General features: G+C 42.1%; 1 protein-coding gene across 1 annotated transcript in view; it reads left to right on the top strand.

Annotated features, from left to right (window-relative positions):
• EPYC (epiphycan) overlaps nt 1-16,883 on the top strand; it is a 112,557-nt gene that overhangs the window by 73,376 nt on the left and 22,298 nt on the right. Inside the window, exon 4 of the mRNA XM_075342434.1 lies at nt 14,433-14,591. Within this exon, the coding sequence (XP_075198549.1) occupies nt 14,433-14,591 (159 nt within the window). The remainder of the gene's footprint in view (nt 1-14,432; nt 14,592-16,883) is intronic.

Here is a 16,883-nt window from a genome sequence, read left to right as displayed (position 1 = left end):
AGCGGCCTTAACTCTGCTGTCTCATTATTGTGAATGGATTTGTTGAGGTTTTACCTGAATCGCATATATTGGAGATGGGGATGAAAACCCCAAAGTAAGTACTCAGCATAGAGCATGGGGTAAATGTGATCTGATCCAAAGCCACCAAAAACCATTCAACTCAACCCACAAAAACACAAGTCCCCAATCAGGTTCATCATGTGTTAATGGGAATATAGGGGGCTTCCATGTTACTGGCAACACAAATGCTCTGGAATAACTCTATGGCTCCCCTCCCCAAAAAAAAAACCCAGCAAAATCTGCTCTCCAAAATCCAAATGCCCCCCTTCCTTCTAAGCGCTACAGTCTGCATAAACTACAGTTAGCGTCTCCATGTTTGGCATTGCTATAGTAAGGAAAGCCCTCTTAATTTATGGGGTGCGGGTCTCCAGAAGGAGGTGGTGCACATAATAGATGGGCACTACAATGTACTGGGCACAACAAGGGCTTGTTTGCGATTTGTAATTCTGAAAAATTCACCTCATAAGACACCATTAGTTTTTTCAGAGACTAAAGTGGGCTTTACACGCTACAATTTCGCTACAGCGATCTCGTTGGGGTCACGGATTTTGTGACGCACATCCGGCCGCTGTAGCGATGTCGTAGCGTGTGACTCCTAGGAGCGATTTTGGATCGTTGCAAAAACGTCCAAAATCACTCCTCGTTGACATGGGGGTCCACTCCCAATTATCACTGCTGTCGCAGGGGCGAAGTTGATCCTCGTCCCTGCGGCAGCACACATCACTACGTGTGATGCCGCAGGAACGAGGATCATCTCCTTACCTGCCTCTGGCCACAATGCGGAAGGAGGGAGATGGGCGGGATGCTACGTCCCGCTCATCTCCGCCCCTCCGCTTACATTGGGCGGCCGCTTAGTGACGTCACTGTGACGCCAAACGGACCGCCCCCCTTAGAAAGGAGGCGGTTCGCTGGTCACAGCGATGTCGAAGGACAGGTAAGTATGTGTGGCAGGGGTGTGCGATTTTGTGCGCGACAGGCAGTGATATGCCCGTCGCGCACAAACGATGGGGGCGTGTGTCATGCTAGCGATATTGGGCCGAATATCGCAGCATGTAAAGCCACCCTTAATCCTTACAACACCCATAAATTAATTCCCAGAGGGGTGTAATTTCCAGAATTTGGTGACTTGAGCGGATTTATTCTGTTCTGACACTTAGGGGCACTTTGCACACTACGACATCGCAGGTGCGATGTTGGTGGGGTCAAATTGAAAGTGATGCACATCCGGCGTCGCAGGCGATATCGTAGTGTGTAAAGCCTTTTTGATATGATTAATGAGCATAAAATCGACGTAAACGTATCATCGGTGTAGCGTCGGACATTTCCATAATTTGGAAATGACCGATGTTACGATGTTGTTCCTCATTCCTGCGGCAGCACACATCGCTGTGTGTGAAGCCGCAGGAGCGAGGAACATCTACCTGCGTCCTGCGGCTCACGCCAGCTATGCGGAAGGAAGGAGGTGGGTGGGATGTATACGTCCCACTCATCTTCGCCCCTCTGCTTCTATTGGCCGCCTGCCGTGTGATGTCGCTATGACGCCGCACGACCCGCCCCCTTAATAAGGAAGCGGGTTGCCGGCCAGAGCGACGTCGCATGGCAGGTGAGTGCATGTGAAGCTGGCGTAGCGATAATGTTCGCTACGCCAGCTATCACCATGATATTGCAGCTGCCACGGGGCGGGGACTATCGCGCTCGGCATCGCAAGCATCGGCTTGCGATGTCGTAGTGTGCAAAGTGCCCCTTAGGGGCTCTGTGAAAGGACTATTCTATGAAAATCTGTGCTATAAAAATCAAATGGCTCTCCTTCCCTCCTGAGCCTTGCGGTGTGACCAAACAGTACTGTACAGTCACATGTGGGGTATTGCCACATTCAGAAGAAATTTTGAAACACATTATGCAGCCTTTTTTACCTATTCCCCATGTAAAAATTACCGCCCAATAGTGTAACATTTTGTGACACACCTGTGACCTCCATATACTTACTGCAACACTGGATGAATTATTTTTTTTGAAGGGTGCAGTTTGTACAATGAGTTAATTTGTGAGGGGCTTCTGCTTTTCTGGCACCTCAGCGGCTTTGCCAATGTGACATAACATCCGCAAACCATTCCAACTATGGCGTTCCTTCCCTTCTTCACTTTGTTCTGTGCCTCCAAAGTAGTTTTCTACCACATATCGGGTATCAACATACTCAGAAGAAATTGCAGAACAAATTGTATGCTTTATCATCTCCAGTGACCCCAGCAAAAATGAAACATTTGGGAGTAAAGTAACATTTTTGTGGTTGAAAATGTATTTTTTCATTTTGATGGCTCAAAGTTTTAAAATTATGTGAAGCACCTGTGAGTTTAAGGTCCTCACTAAACATCTAAATAAATTCCTTGTTGGGTCTAGTTTGAAAAATGGGATCACTTGTTGGGGAACTGCACTGTTGTGACACCTCATGGGATTTTCCAATGTGGCATGGCACCCCCAAACCATTCCAACTAAATCTGAACTCAAATATGGCCCTCCTCTTCTTCACTTTACACTGGTATTGTCATTCCCATGAGAAATTCCACAGCAAATAGTATGGTGCATTTTCTCCTGTTACCCTTGTGAAAATGAAAGATATGAGGTTAAAACAACATTTTTCATGGCTCAACATAATAAAATTCTGTGACGTACCTGGATTTTCAAAGTGGTTATCAAACAGCTAGATAAATTCCTTGAAGGGTATAATATATCAACCACTGAGGACTCTCATTTTTTTTAAACAAATGTTTTGAAGGGTATAGTTACCTAAATGGGGACAATTGTAGTGGATCTCGCATGTTTAGGCACCAGTTGATCTCTCCAAATGCAACATAGAGTATGCTAACAATTCCAGCTAATTTTGCATTAAAAAATTCAAATGGCGCTCCTTCCCTTTCAAGCCCTGCCGTGCTCCCAAACAGTTGATTTTCACCACATATGGGATATTTGCATATTCAAAAGAAATTGCACAACAAATTATATGATGCATTTTGTTCCTGTTACCCTAGTAAAAAATGAAAGATTTGAGGTTATAGCAACATTTTTATGGTAAAAATTATTTTTTTTTCATATTCACAGCTCAACGTTGAAAAATTCAGTGAAGCACCTGTAGGCTAAAAATTTTCAACAAACATCTAGATAAATTCCCTGAGGGGTCTAGTTTCCAAAATGGGGTCACTTGAGGGGGAGCTCCATTGTTTAGGCACCTCAAAGGTTCTCCAAATGCAACATGGTGTCCGCTAATGATTCCAGCTAATTTTGCATTGAAAAAGTCAAATGGCACTCTCTCCGTTCTAAGCCCTGTAGTGTACCAAAACAGTATATTTCCACCACATTTGGGGTATTGGCATACTCAGGAGAAACTGTACACCAAATTGGACAGTGCATTTTCTCCTGTTAAGATTGTGAAAATTAAAGATTTGAGGTGAAAGCAACATTTTTGATGTAAAAATATTTTTTTTTCATTCTCATGGCCCAATATTGCAAAGTTCTGTGAAGGAACTGGGGGTTCAAGGTGTTCCCAAAAAAATTTCCATAAATTCCTTGAGGTGTCTAGATTACAAAATTGGGTCACTTTTGAGGGAGCTCTACTGTTTAGGCACCTCAGGGGCTATTCAAACACGACATGGCATCTGCTAAGAATTCCAGCTAATATTGCATTCAAAAATTCAAATAGTTCTCCTTCCCTTCAGAGACCTTCGATGCTCCTAAACAGTAGGTTTCCACCACATCTAGATTACAAAATGGGGTCACTTTTGAGGGAGCTCTACTGTTTAGATACCTCAGGGGCTATTCAAACACGACATGGCATCTGCTAAGAATTCCAGCTAATATTGCATTCAAAAATTCAAATAGCTCTCCTTCCCTTCAGAGACCTTCGATGCTCCTAAACAGTAGGTTTCCACCACATCTAGATTACAAAATGGGGTCACTTTTGAGGGAGCTTTACTGTTTAGACACCTCAGGGGCTATTCAAACACGACATGGCATCTGCTAAGAATTCCAGCTAATATTGCATTCAAAAATTCAAATAGCGCTCCTTCCCTTCAGAGACCTTCGATGCTCCTAAACAGTAGGTTTCCACCACATATGGTGTATTAGTGTACTCAGGAGAAATTGCACAACAAATTGTTTGATGCCTTTTCGCTTATTACCCCTCTTAAAATACAAAATTTGGGGCTAAAGTAACATTTTTGTGGGTAAAAGTAAAATTTTAATTTTTTTCCTTCCACATTGCTTGTGTTCCTGTGAAGCATCTAAAGGGTTAATAAACTTCTTTGATGTGGTTTTGATCAGTTTGAAAGGTGCAGTTTTTAGAATCATTTGGTGTATTTTTTTGTTACCTAGACTTTTTAAAGTTCTTTCAAATGTGATGTGTTCCCTAAAAAAAGTGTTTTTTTTTATTTTGTTGGAAAAATGGGAAATTGCTGATGAACTTTTAACCCTTCTAACTTCCTAACTGCAAAAAATTAGGTTTCAAGAATTTCACTTATGTAAAGTAGATATGTGGGAAATGTTATTTATTTACTATTTTGTGTGAAATAACTTTCAGATCTAAGGGCATAAAATTCAAAGTGTTAAAATTGCAAAATTTCCGATATTTTCATAAATAAAAAATAAAAATTATCTTAAATTTACTACTAACATGAAGTATGTATAAATGTCATGAAAAAAGATTCTCTGGGATCCGTTGAAGCGTTCCAGAGTTATAACCTGTCAAAATGATACTGGTCAGAAATGCAAAAAATGGCTCGGTCATGAGGGTGAATACCATGCTCTGGGGTAAAGGGGTTAAGCATCAAAGAGCAGGCTGTTAAGACATCTTATGGATTATCATACCAGAACATATATAGTATGAGGTCTTATAGTCAGTGGGGATCCTCTCTCTTTTTCTCACCTGTAAAGTAAAAGGTTTTATGGTCAGCTGGGTTCTCTCTCTCCTCTCTATGGGCAATTATAAGCTTTCCAGTATGGAAATTCATACAAATTTATTCGCAATTAATCAAATTTTTTTTGTGAATTTTGGAGTTGTCCAGCTTTAAAAAAGATGTGGGAAGATGTGTGTGATCTAATAAATAAAGTTACATCACAGAGTTTCATTCTCTCACCCCAACTGGCACTATTGTTAATTGGTATAGAAGAGTTTAAAGACCCATGCAGACACATAATTTGCCATATTCTACTCGTGGTAAAACATCCTATTGCTTCAAAATGGAGACCGGTAGAGGCACCTTCCATAATAGAAATTATTGAACGGATATCATCACATAATTCATATGAGTATAGCTTTGCATTGAAAGAAAATAACTTTTTGAGATACAAATTGAGATGGTCTTTATGGGCGAAAACATTTATGCCTAGTCTGCATATAACTTAGCCTCCTAACATGTAATGATTATTATTTCTCATGTATATTATTGTTTTTGTTGTTCCAAGTACGTTGGTGACAAAACGTTCGATGTTAATACTTTTGAAGCATTGGCCATAAAGGCAACACTTAACTGTTGGTTTTTCCTTTTTTCCTTTATGTCTATTCTTTTTTCCCTTCCCTAATTCCTCCCTTATTCCTTCTATTTCTTGTATTAAAATTTGTAAAATGTTAATAAAAAGATGCAAACCACAAAAAAAAAAAAATTTGTGAAAAATTAGCAAAGTCAACGAATTTAAAGAAAATGTGGTCATATCTAGATGGTATCTAATGTCTTAGCCATCAAACATTGCGGCATAAAGGAGTTGTCCATTTTATGAACATATTCTCTTATTGTGTGTTCACTTCAAACATGTAAGGAGTTTTCCTAGATGAAATGAGCATCTGCTAGACATAAAAATACCAAGGTATCACAGCTTGTCTTCTTTTAAATCTATATCTTAGATGTTCAGCAGGAGGTCATTGAAATCAATGTGTGTCCATGCAGCACACTGAGTAGCTACAGTATGTAGGGGGTTTTTTTATACATTTTTCATTACTTAAGTGTGCAGCCTGTGATATCAAGAAACATTTTTACATGGATGTAAGTGAATAGTTTGCATAAATTCAAAGATGGATCTTATTTAGGAACATTAAAATTCAATGGTAAACTTCCCAATGGTATTGAGAAAATCAATTTTCCTTGCAATCAATTGGATATTTTTTTGAACTACTGTATATAAATATGATGGACACTCTTTTTAAGAATGAATTGGCAACAAGCCAATGATTGGCAAGAATACACACAGAGCTGCAGCCCAGGTGAACCGGCAGACACATACAGCAGGACCGCAAATTGGTCGACCTCCGCAATAGTGACATTACACTGTTAACTTATGCTCCCAATGGAAGTTCACTTGGCAGTAACAATATAGAACCTCGCATGTGATGAAACACTTGCAATGCATATAATCCCAGGTTCCTGCTATATCTGGCTGTTTCCCATAGATTGCCTTATATAGGACACTGGATACAATACCCAGGTCCTATCCTGCTGACCATACATCTATAGGACAAAGAGGAATCTAACCTGTGACCCTGCTTTCCATATGTATATGCAAATTAGCGATTTATTGTGACCAAGGTCCAGGAGGACCAAAACGTCAATTGCTCAATTGTCGCCATTATATTAAAATTCACGTTTGTTTTGCCCAAATTAACTCGCCTTCTTGCCAATTCATTCTTAAAAGGAATGTGCAGTATTATACCTAAACTAATTTTCAGGGATTTCAAATCCCCACACTAGCACGTCTAAACTAGACTACACTGAAATTGTGTGCACACTATATATCTGACTCTATAAATATGATGGTGCAAGATTTTTCTTTTAAAAATATTGGCTGAATGACTTTATGGGTGGAAACTATTAAAAACAACATTATCTGCCTTTTAACCCCCTAACGACCGCCGATACGCCTTTTAACGGCGACAAATTAGGGTACTTCTTCCGATCCGCCGCTTTTTAACGGCGGTCGGAAAAAAGGATCTAGCGCCCCCCAGAGTCGGAAAATTTCCGGGGTCTCAGCTGCCGGGGGTAGCTGAGACCCCGGAGATTACGGTTCGGGCCGGTTTTTTCATTTAAAGGTACGGTGATCGCCGTTATTAACCGAATAACGGCAAGCATGTACTAGCAAAATGAAATGCCGGTTTTTAATGGTTTTTAATGGTTTCTCTCACATTTGACGTGATCTAACAGTTAAATGTGAGAGAACGGTCCTTGTCCGGTCCCTCTCGGTCCCCCCCCGGTACCTGGGTCTCGTTACCGAGTTCCCACGGCATTCCCCTGGCCTCCCTCCTTCTCGTGTCCGTGTAAAATGGCGGGCGCATGTGCAGTTCGACCGCCAAAGTCTGCCTCCTTCCACCTAGCAACGTCAGGAATTAATTTCATTGGTTCCTGACATTTGATCACTGTGTTAGACCCTATCACAGTGATCAAATACCCCAAATATTTTGGAAATGGCAGCATTTGGGTCTGCCTCCCTCTTCTCTCCCTTGTAGTTGATCTGGGAGAGAAGAGAGAGAGACTACATTTATTGCTGTTTCTGTCAGAAAAAAAAAAACACCAATTTTTATTATAAATCACTCATCCTCATCCCCAATATCCTCACCCAAAATATCCCCCCCCCCAAATATCCTCATCACCGCTGTCAGAATCCCCCCGTAGTTAGAATTTTTATTTTAGATTTTTTTTTTTCTTAGATCAGTGTTAGGATCAGGGTTAGATCAGGGTTAGATCAGGGTTAGGATCAGGGTTAGGATCAGGGTTAGATCAGGGTTAGATCAGGGTTAGGGTTAAAAAAAAAATCTAAAAAAAATATTTCAAAAAATTTAAAAAAAAAAATTGTAGTATTTTTTTTTTGCTAGGCAGTGAAAAATACCGTAATGGCGCGGAGAACATTTACCGCCGAGCAGGCATACATGCTTCTTGCCTCCGGCAGTTCAGGCTCGGATACAGAGTCTGCCTCTGAAATCGAGCGATTTTCGGATAGTGACTACTCGGCTTCCTCCTCGGGATCTGACAGCCCGATGGTAGTGGAGTCGGTCGTCACTGCTGAAAAGTCAGAGGCAGGTCCAAGTAGTGCCCTTCCCCGGCCACTATGGTATCCTGACCCGTCCTTCTCCCCTCAAATTCCTCCATTTGTAGCAACCCTTGGTATAAATGTAAATGTCACAAATTTTACCCCATTAGATTTTTTCCAAATTTATGTTACCCCAGAAGTCCTCCAATTATTTGTCCACCAAACCAATTTATATGCCCGTCAACATATATCCCAAAATCCTACCTCCATCCATTCCCGCTCCTGGATCCCCACAAATGTCCCTGAACTTAAAAAATTTTTGGGCATTACTTTTAACATGGGGTTAGAGAAAAAACCTACACTCCTCTCGTACTGGGCAACAAAAACAGTGCACAGCACCCCTGTGTTTGCAGCCTTCATGACCCTATCCCGATATGAGACCCTTTCGCGATTCCTGCACTTTAACGATAATTCCTAAGCCCCCCAAAGAAATGACCCAAACTATGACCGACTTTATAAATTGAGACCCCTAATATCCCTTCTAAAAACTACCTTCCTAAATTCGTATACCCCGGACAAAAATGTTTCTATAGACGAGTCCCTTATGAGCTATAAGGGCCGTCTGTCTTTCGGCCAATTTATCTCCTCCAAGCATGCCAAATATGGTATAAAATTATACAAAATGTGCGAAAGCACAACCGGTTACACGTGTACCTTTCTCATTTACGAAGGGAGGGATCGCCAAATCAACCCCCCAAACTGCCCCCAGGCAGTTGGCATCCCTGGCAAAATTGTTTGGGAGCTAATGATCCCCTTCCTTGAGAAAGGCTATCACGTGTATACCGACAATTACTACACCAGTGTCCCCCTTTCTAAATCCCTCCACGCTGCAAACACAGGGGCTTGTGGAACAATCAGAAAAAACAGAGTTGGTCTACCGTCACAGTTGGTGTCTAAACGTGGGGAGAAGGGTGCGTCCTCCTCACTGGCAAGTGACCATCTTCTTGCCATAAAATGGAGAGACCACAAGGACGTTTTCATGCGGACACCACTGTGACGGTCAGGAACAGGGGCGCCACCAGGGACAAACAGAAGCCGCTCTGTGTCGCAGACTACAATAAGTTCATGGGAGGTGTAGATCTGTCTGACCAGGTGCTTCAGCCTTACCTAGTGAAGCGGAAAACCAGGACCTGGTATAAAAAGGTAGCAATCTATCTCCTACAGGTAGCTACCTATAATAGCTTCATCCTCTATAAAAAATCTCAAGGACCGCTCTCTTTCCTCCAATACCAGGAGAAAATTATTGAGAGCCTCCTCTTTGACTCGGAGGCACAGGAGGAAGCCTTCGAGTCAGAGGATGTCCGGAGACTTTCCAAGCGTCATTTCATTCGCCCCATCCCTTCCACTCCCACCCAAAGGTATCCCCAAAAAAGATGCTGTGTTTGTAGAAAGCACAGCACAAGGAGCGATTCCCGGTACTACTGCCCCATGTGCCCCTCCCAACCAGGCCTTTGCATCTCCCCCTGTTTTGAAACCTACCACACATCCCACAATTATTAATTGGCATAAATAAATTACACCAAACTGTGTGGTAGCAGCTTTTTTTTAATTTTGCAAATACTTTACTTTTATATTTCTGTTCAGTAATTTTTTTTTCTTGGACTAGTAATAAAGAGAAAATTTTCAGCAGTAAAACACATTTTACCCCATTTCACAATTAATTCCAGGACTTTATCATCACATACCAAACAATTATTCAGACAAAACCCAGTCCACATGCCCACGTCTTTAGACTCCAGAGTGTGGACTCCACTAATGTTCTTGAAAAGTCTCATCATTTGACAACTTTCCAGGACTTCATTACTCAAACATTTTTCTTTACCAATTATTTTAGTTTGACTCATATTACCACTAGGTCTTACTACACAAAACTTTTCTTTGCATTTATCTTGGTATTATGGGCATGATCATTTTATTGGAGGATCCCCTAACAATGATGCTGTTCCGTATTCATACACTATGGGCTTTACTGCAGGGTTCTTGCCGAACCACCTGCATCGAACAATACTTTCAGAATTCTGTAACGAATTGGTCGTTTTGTGCACATAGCGGTTCCTACCTTGGCGGGCAGGAGCCTGTTATGGTGTACCATGTCGCTTGGCACATTTGTCCCTCATATAGGGATTGATGGCGCTAAGAAGACATTGTACGACCAGTTATTTGGAAGATAAAGCTGTCCTTCTGGCCCTGCTGGTGTTCTGTCATCTTTGGCACACTCAGGTTTGCCACATAGTGGCTGCCAACTCCTCCACATTTGAACATTTTGCCCTTCCGTCCAATAAAGTTTATTCTTCCTTCTACAACTGTTTTGTTAGCAAGACCAAGTTCAGTAAATGTGTTTTTAGGGGCATGCCGCCCTTTGTGAGTAATAATTCCTGGAAGGATTTTCTTGTTTGGTAGCACAATGTCTCTGTAAGCTTTGAATAGGTTCTGGGATTCCATCAGTTTTACCCTGAAGACCAAATGGTGCACCATCTATAATAGGCATCAGCTGCATAAAAAATGGTGTCAAACTACGCCCTACCTCTGTAAACAAATACATTACAGGGTATAACTTACAAAGACATTTATGGGGTTTTTCTGTTCTTGAAACCCAAAAGCTCTGAAAATTTGAGAATATATTCCAAATTCAGCCAAATTTCCTTTCCCAAATTCAAATATTGCTCCTTTCGTTCCAAGCTCTATCATTTGCCCGTACAGAGGTTTCTCGCCACATGTGAGGTATCGGCGCGCTCATAGGAAAGTGGGTAACAAAGTGTGAGCTCCAATTTTTGGAGCTACCTCTTGAAAAAGTGAGAAAATTGATGCTAAAGCAACATTTTTGCTAAAAAAATGAAAATTTTCAATATGACAACCTAATGTTATCAAATTCTGTGAAGTACCTGTCAGTCCAAAATGCTCACTATACCCCTAGATAGAAGCCGTAAGGCTTCTTAAGCCTTCTAGACCCTTATGGGGTCTAGTTTCCAAAATGGAGTCACTTGAGGGGGGTTTCTGCTGTTTAGGTACCTTAGGGGACCTGTAAATGCAACATGGTGCCCGCAATCTGTTTCTGCCAAATTTGCTTTAAAAAATTCAAATATTGCTACTTTCGTTCCAAGCTCTACCATTTGCCCGTACAGAGGTTTCTCGCCACATGTTGGGTATCGGCGCGCTCATAAGAAAGTGGGTAACAAAGTGTGAGCTCCAATTTTTGGTGTTACCTCTTGAAAAAGTAATAAAATTAGTGCTAAAGCAACATTTTTAGGTAAAATGTTAATTTTTTTTTTCATTCCACATTACTTTAGTTCCTGTGAGGCACCTGAAGAGTTAATAAACTTCTTTGATGTGGTTTTGAGTACCTTGAGGGGTGCAGATTTTAGAATGGGGTCACTTTTGGGTATTTTCTGTCACCTAGGACTCTCAAAGTCACTTCAAATGTGATGTGGTCCCTAAAAAAATGGTTTTGTAAATTTTCTTGAAAAAATGGGAAATTGCTGATGAACTTTGACCCCTTATAACTTCCTAACCCCAAAAAATTTTGCTTCAAAAATTGTGATGATGTAAAGTAGACATGTGGGAAATGTTGTTTATTAACTATTTTGTGTGACATAACTCTCTGGTTTATGGGCATAAAAATGAAAAGTTTGAAAATTGCAAAATTTTAATTTTTTTTGTCAAATTTCATATTTTTTCACAAAAAAAAATTTCATCCTAAATTTACCTCTAACATGAAGCCCAATATGTCACGAAAAAACAATCTCAGAATCACCGGGATCCATTGAAGCGTTCCAGAGTTATAGCCTTATAAAGGGACACTGGTCAAAATTACAAAAAATGGCCTGGGCATTAAGTACAAAACTGGCTTCGTCCTTAAGGGGTTAATTAATACATGCCAAAAGTTTGAATTGGCAAGGCCCCAATGCTGACAGGAAGGGTTTCCGATTGAACATGACATGCCTACATTTTATTTCTATTTTTAATTATTACTGAGCCTGATGAAGAGACCTGAGTAGAGATGAGCCACCCCTAGAGTTCGAGTTTGGTTCGGTTTGTCGAATGGAGGCTCCGTTTGACGAACGTTCGACAAACCGTTCGACGAACCGTTCGACAAACCACTCGAACCTCATTGAAAACAATGGGAGGCAAACACAAACACATAAAAACACATTATACATGTACACATACAGTTAATAAACATTGCCATAAAACTTACAGGTCCCCACAACGCATCCCGCACTCTGTCTCCCGCTGCTTTTCCTTCCGATAATCGCTGCGTCCTCCCCGTAACCAGCAGTGATGATAGGACCTATCGTGATGTCAAAATAGCATGTAACCAGTCATGTGTCTGTTATCTCATTGGCTACAGACTGGTCACATGGCTAGACGTCCCATTAGGTCCTGTCAGTGCATCTCTCCGGTACGCGGTGATCGTTCCAGCATCTCCGTGTACCGGCGAAATGCTCTGGCATATGGTCGACTCCCCGTTCCTGCATGTGGGCGCTCTTTACAGAGTCAGCCCACAAGCAGGGACTAGCTGTCACAGCCGGTAAATAGCGGCACCGGGAATCACGTGATCGGAGCAACGTTGCTATGGTAACCCGCCTGTCAGGGGTGATGTCACCGCTTACAGCCCATAGCTTCTGCTCACTCACTGAGTGATTAGACTGCACGGGGAGCAGCAGCATCTTCCTCCCATGCAGTGCTGCCTGATGTAGCAGAGCTGCATGGGTTAAAGGAGAAAGAAGACAGAAGACCATGGATCGTGGAGGGATGAGAGGGAGTAATAAACATGGAGTCTCTAAGTGTGTCTGTGTATTTATTTCTATTAAAGTATTTTTTCTCTGTGTGGTGTCTTTTTTTTAACAATTTATTGGAGATTCCTTATAGCCGGGTCAAACTTACCTGATATTAAAGGGTGCTTTACACGCTGCGACATCGCTAGCCGATGCTAGCAATGCCGAGCGCGATAGCACCCACCTCCATCGTATGGCCAATATGTGGTGATCGCTACTGTAGCGAACATTATCGCTACGGCAGCGTCACATGCACATACCTGTGCAGCAACGTCGCTGTGACCGGCAAACTGCCTCCTTTCTAAGGGGGGGTCGTTTAGCGTCACAGCGATGTCACAGCAGCATCACTGAACCGCCGCCCAATAGAAAAGGAGGGGAGGAGATGAGCGGCCAGAACATGCCACTCACCTCCTTCCTTCCTACTTTTCCGGCGGACGCAGGGAAGGAGATGTTTGTCGTTCCAGCGACGTCTGCGGACACCGTACAGTGCGGGCAGCTGCGGACATTGCAGTGTGGGCAGCTGCGGACACCATACAGTGCGGGCATATGCTGACACTGCAGTGTGGGCAGCTGCGGACACCATACAGTGTGGGCAGCTGCGGACACTGCTGAGCAGGCAGGGGGCTGGAGTGGGACACAGATTGCAGCGGCATCCGACGGAAGTCACACGGAAGTGCTTTTGTGTGGCTTTCGGGGATTTTTGCACACGTAGCCAGGGTAAACATCGGGTTACTAAGCAAAGCGCTTTGCTTGGATACCGGATATTTAACCTGGTTACCAGCTTACCGCAGGCTGCCAGCGATGGCTCCCTGCACACGTAGCTGTAAAAAGCCACGCTTTTGATTATCAAACCATTCTCGAATGTAACTCGAACTGCCGAACGTTTAGCAAATCGTTCGAGTTTGTCGAATGACTCGAACACCCCCCAAAATCACTCGAACATGAAATTGGCGAACCTCGAACTTCGAACATTGCTCATCTCTAGACCTGAGTAGTCTCAAAAGATTGCTATTTTTACCATCTTTTCAGTTAGCCATTAAAAGGTATCAACCCCTGAGGACTCTCAGTTCTTTTAAACATTTTTTTTACATTTTATTTAAAATCTTAATGACCTTTCAACTACCTGAAGAAATAAGCTAAAGCTCCTAAAGTTTATAGTTAGGGATGATCGAATACCTCAAATATTCGGCTTTGCTAATATTTTCCGAATAGGTTGCCGCTAATCGACTATTCGCGAATATTCGATGCGCAATGCAAGTCTATGGGAAACCCGAATAACAACTATTCGGTCTTCCCATAGACTTACATTGCGCATCGAATAATCGCATATCGGCTAACTATTTGGAAAATATTCTCGAAGCCGAATATTTGAGGTATTCGATCATCCTTATTTATGATGCATATGAGTTAGTTACATGGTTTAAGTACTTTATGAAAATGGTGAGCCATTGAGCTTCTAAAATTTTCAGAATTGGTCATAAAAGTCTAGCACTGCCTTTACAATATGCTAACCAGACTGTCTTTGTCTTCCAGGAATCTCAACCTGTATCCTATGTGCCTGCATTCGCACTACTGTTTACTGTGATGACCACAACCTCGATTCAGTTCCACCGCTTCCTAAAGACACTACTCATGTTTACCTACGTTTTAATAAGATCAGCAAGATAAACAAGAATGATTTTTCATACTTAAGTATGTATTCTTGATAAATCAAAGTTATTAATAATCAATTTTCATAAATCAACAGTAAAAGCGCAGACATGAAACTTTAAAACATATGTTAGATATTAAGAGTGAGTCAAAAATTATTCGCATTCTGGATGTAGAATTTATATTAGCCATCTATCAGAAAAGACAAATATACCATTTTTCAACATAATCTCACAGCAGCCTTGCATGGAAAGCTCTGATAAGACAGTGCGCCCCACACAAGTTTTAATACAACCGAAGTGAGAAAAATTTTGAATCTTGAGAATGAATGATTAGCCCAAAAACAGATACAAGCAGATTTCTCTTGTAAGATATATTACAAAGTTTCTTATTTTCGTGTGTACTATTGATTTATGAAAGAAAAATTAAAATGACAGTCAATCTTTAAATAATTTTGCAGTAAGTCATAATTAAAAATGTGTTACCATGTTTTTTCCAAAGCTTTTATGCAGACCTATGTGTCTATATCATAATAGACAGCAAATTCTGTGTAGTCTCATTCTGCTCTGCTCTTTACTTCTTGTGAACCTACTAGGTGTAATTTAGCATAAATGCAATTGAAATTGAAAAAACTTTGACTGAAAGATTATTCTATACAGTGCTTGTTATTTTTTACCATGAAGAATAGATGCATTGTCAAAGTGGAATTAACCCCTTTATAATATCCTCTGTATATGTACGGAGGTCAGGTGCACGTTTATGATGTAGGCTCCCGAGCAGACTTAGGCCATGTACGCACGTTGCGTTTTTTTCATGCGTTTCCGCAGCGTTTTGAACTGCAGCGTTTTAATGCAAAAATGCATGCGTTTTGATTTCCAAGCAAAGACTATGGGAAATAGGCATATTGTGTGCGCACTATGCATCCAAAAACGCTGCGGTTTTTCTGACAAAAATTTGTCAAAATCTTTGCGTTTGAAGAAGCAACATGTCAACTGTTTTGAGCGTTTTGGTAGCGTTTTGGTAACATTGAAGTCAATGAGAATTATCAAAACGCATCCTCAAAGAAATTTCTAGCGTTTTACATGCTTTTTTGATGCTAACGCATTTTTTTTGTCAAAATAGAAGCATGCGTTTTTGGCATTATAGTGAGGTCAAGAGGTTTCCATTTGCCCTCACATCCATCCCGACCTTAAAAAATGAGTCAAACAATACTTTTACTTTATTTTGAACATAATTATTAAATCGCACTAATCATTTTCGGTAAATTATCATTATAGTGTATGATTTAAAGGTCTTTAATATTTTTATTTTTTTTTTTCATTTTTTTCCTGCTGTTTGAATGCTCAAACTTTATTTAGTTGTGTATTTGTATTGAAAACATATCTCAATTTAAGCACTGCCAAAACGCGACAAAAACGCTATAAAAACGCTTGTGTATTTCCTGCGTTTATGTGGTCAAAATCAAATTTGACAATGATAAATTCTGCCAGAGGTTGCGTTCATTTCTGCAAGTTACTGAACGCAACGTGCGCACATAGCCTTATTCTATAAGAGGCGAGTGCTAGATGTGCTATACACTTTACACTCGCTTGTAATTGCTGGGGTAAAAGTGTCGCGGGCAGAGGGGATGCGCTCGCCACGCTTGGGTCCGGGGCTTCTGCTGCTGCTCGGTGGCTCGAGCGGTGGGCCGGACCCGGGGACTCGAGCAGCACTCCTCGTCCACGAGTGAAAAGGGTTGGTTTGTTTAGGGAGATAGTTCGTGACGCCACCCACGGGTCATGGTGATAAAGGGCACCACCGCTGCTGGTGACGGGGATCCCGGGAGCGATGGTAGGGAGCAGCTAGGATGTTGTCCCCTCCGTTTGTAGGGGTTGGTGGTCCCGGGGCCCGGTGGTGTAATGGGGAGGCTGGATGGCTGGGATGCAGGGGCAGCGCGGCGCGGTGCCGGATGGCACTGGTGTACTCACTCAGGCAGTCAATGACAGAGTCTCTGGTAAACCAAACAGCTGGATGGACGGGTTCCGCAGCCGGCTGCAGTGTTTGTGCTCTCCCCGGACAGTGTGATGGTGGCTGTCTTTCCCTGCACCTGTTAGAATGTTCTGACTCCTGTGGTTGCCCACCGGTAGTCCGCTCCCCGGTGTATAGGTACCGAAGGAGCCCGTTTTGCCCGCAGGCGCTGGCCGTTGGATCTCTAGCCTATGGCGGTGGCTGTATATCCTCACGGTGTGGACTGTTGCCTTCTGTCGGGTCTTGGTTGTTGGGAAACCCCTGGGGTTCCGGTCACACTTGGATTTGACCATTATCGGTGGCTCCAAGCCTAGTCGGGGTCCGATG

This window comes from Anomaloglossus baeobatrachus, chromosome 4 (assembly GCF_048569485.1).
Source record: "Anomaloglossus baeobatrachus isolate aAnoBae1 chromosome 4, aAnoBae1.hap1, whole genome shotgun sequence".
NCBI classification, from domain to species: Eukaryota; Metazoa; Chordata; class Amphibia; order Anura; family Aromobatidae; genus Anomaloglossus; species Anomaloglossus baeobatrachus.
Note: the sequence above shows the minus strand (reverse complement) of the source record. Positions and strands in the feature narration are given on the sequence as shown.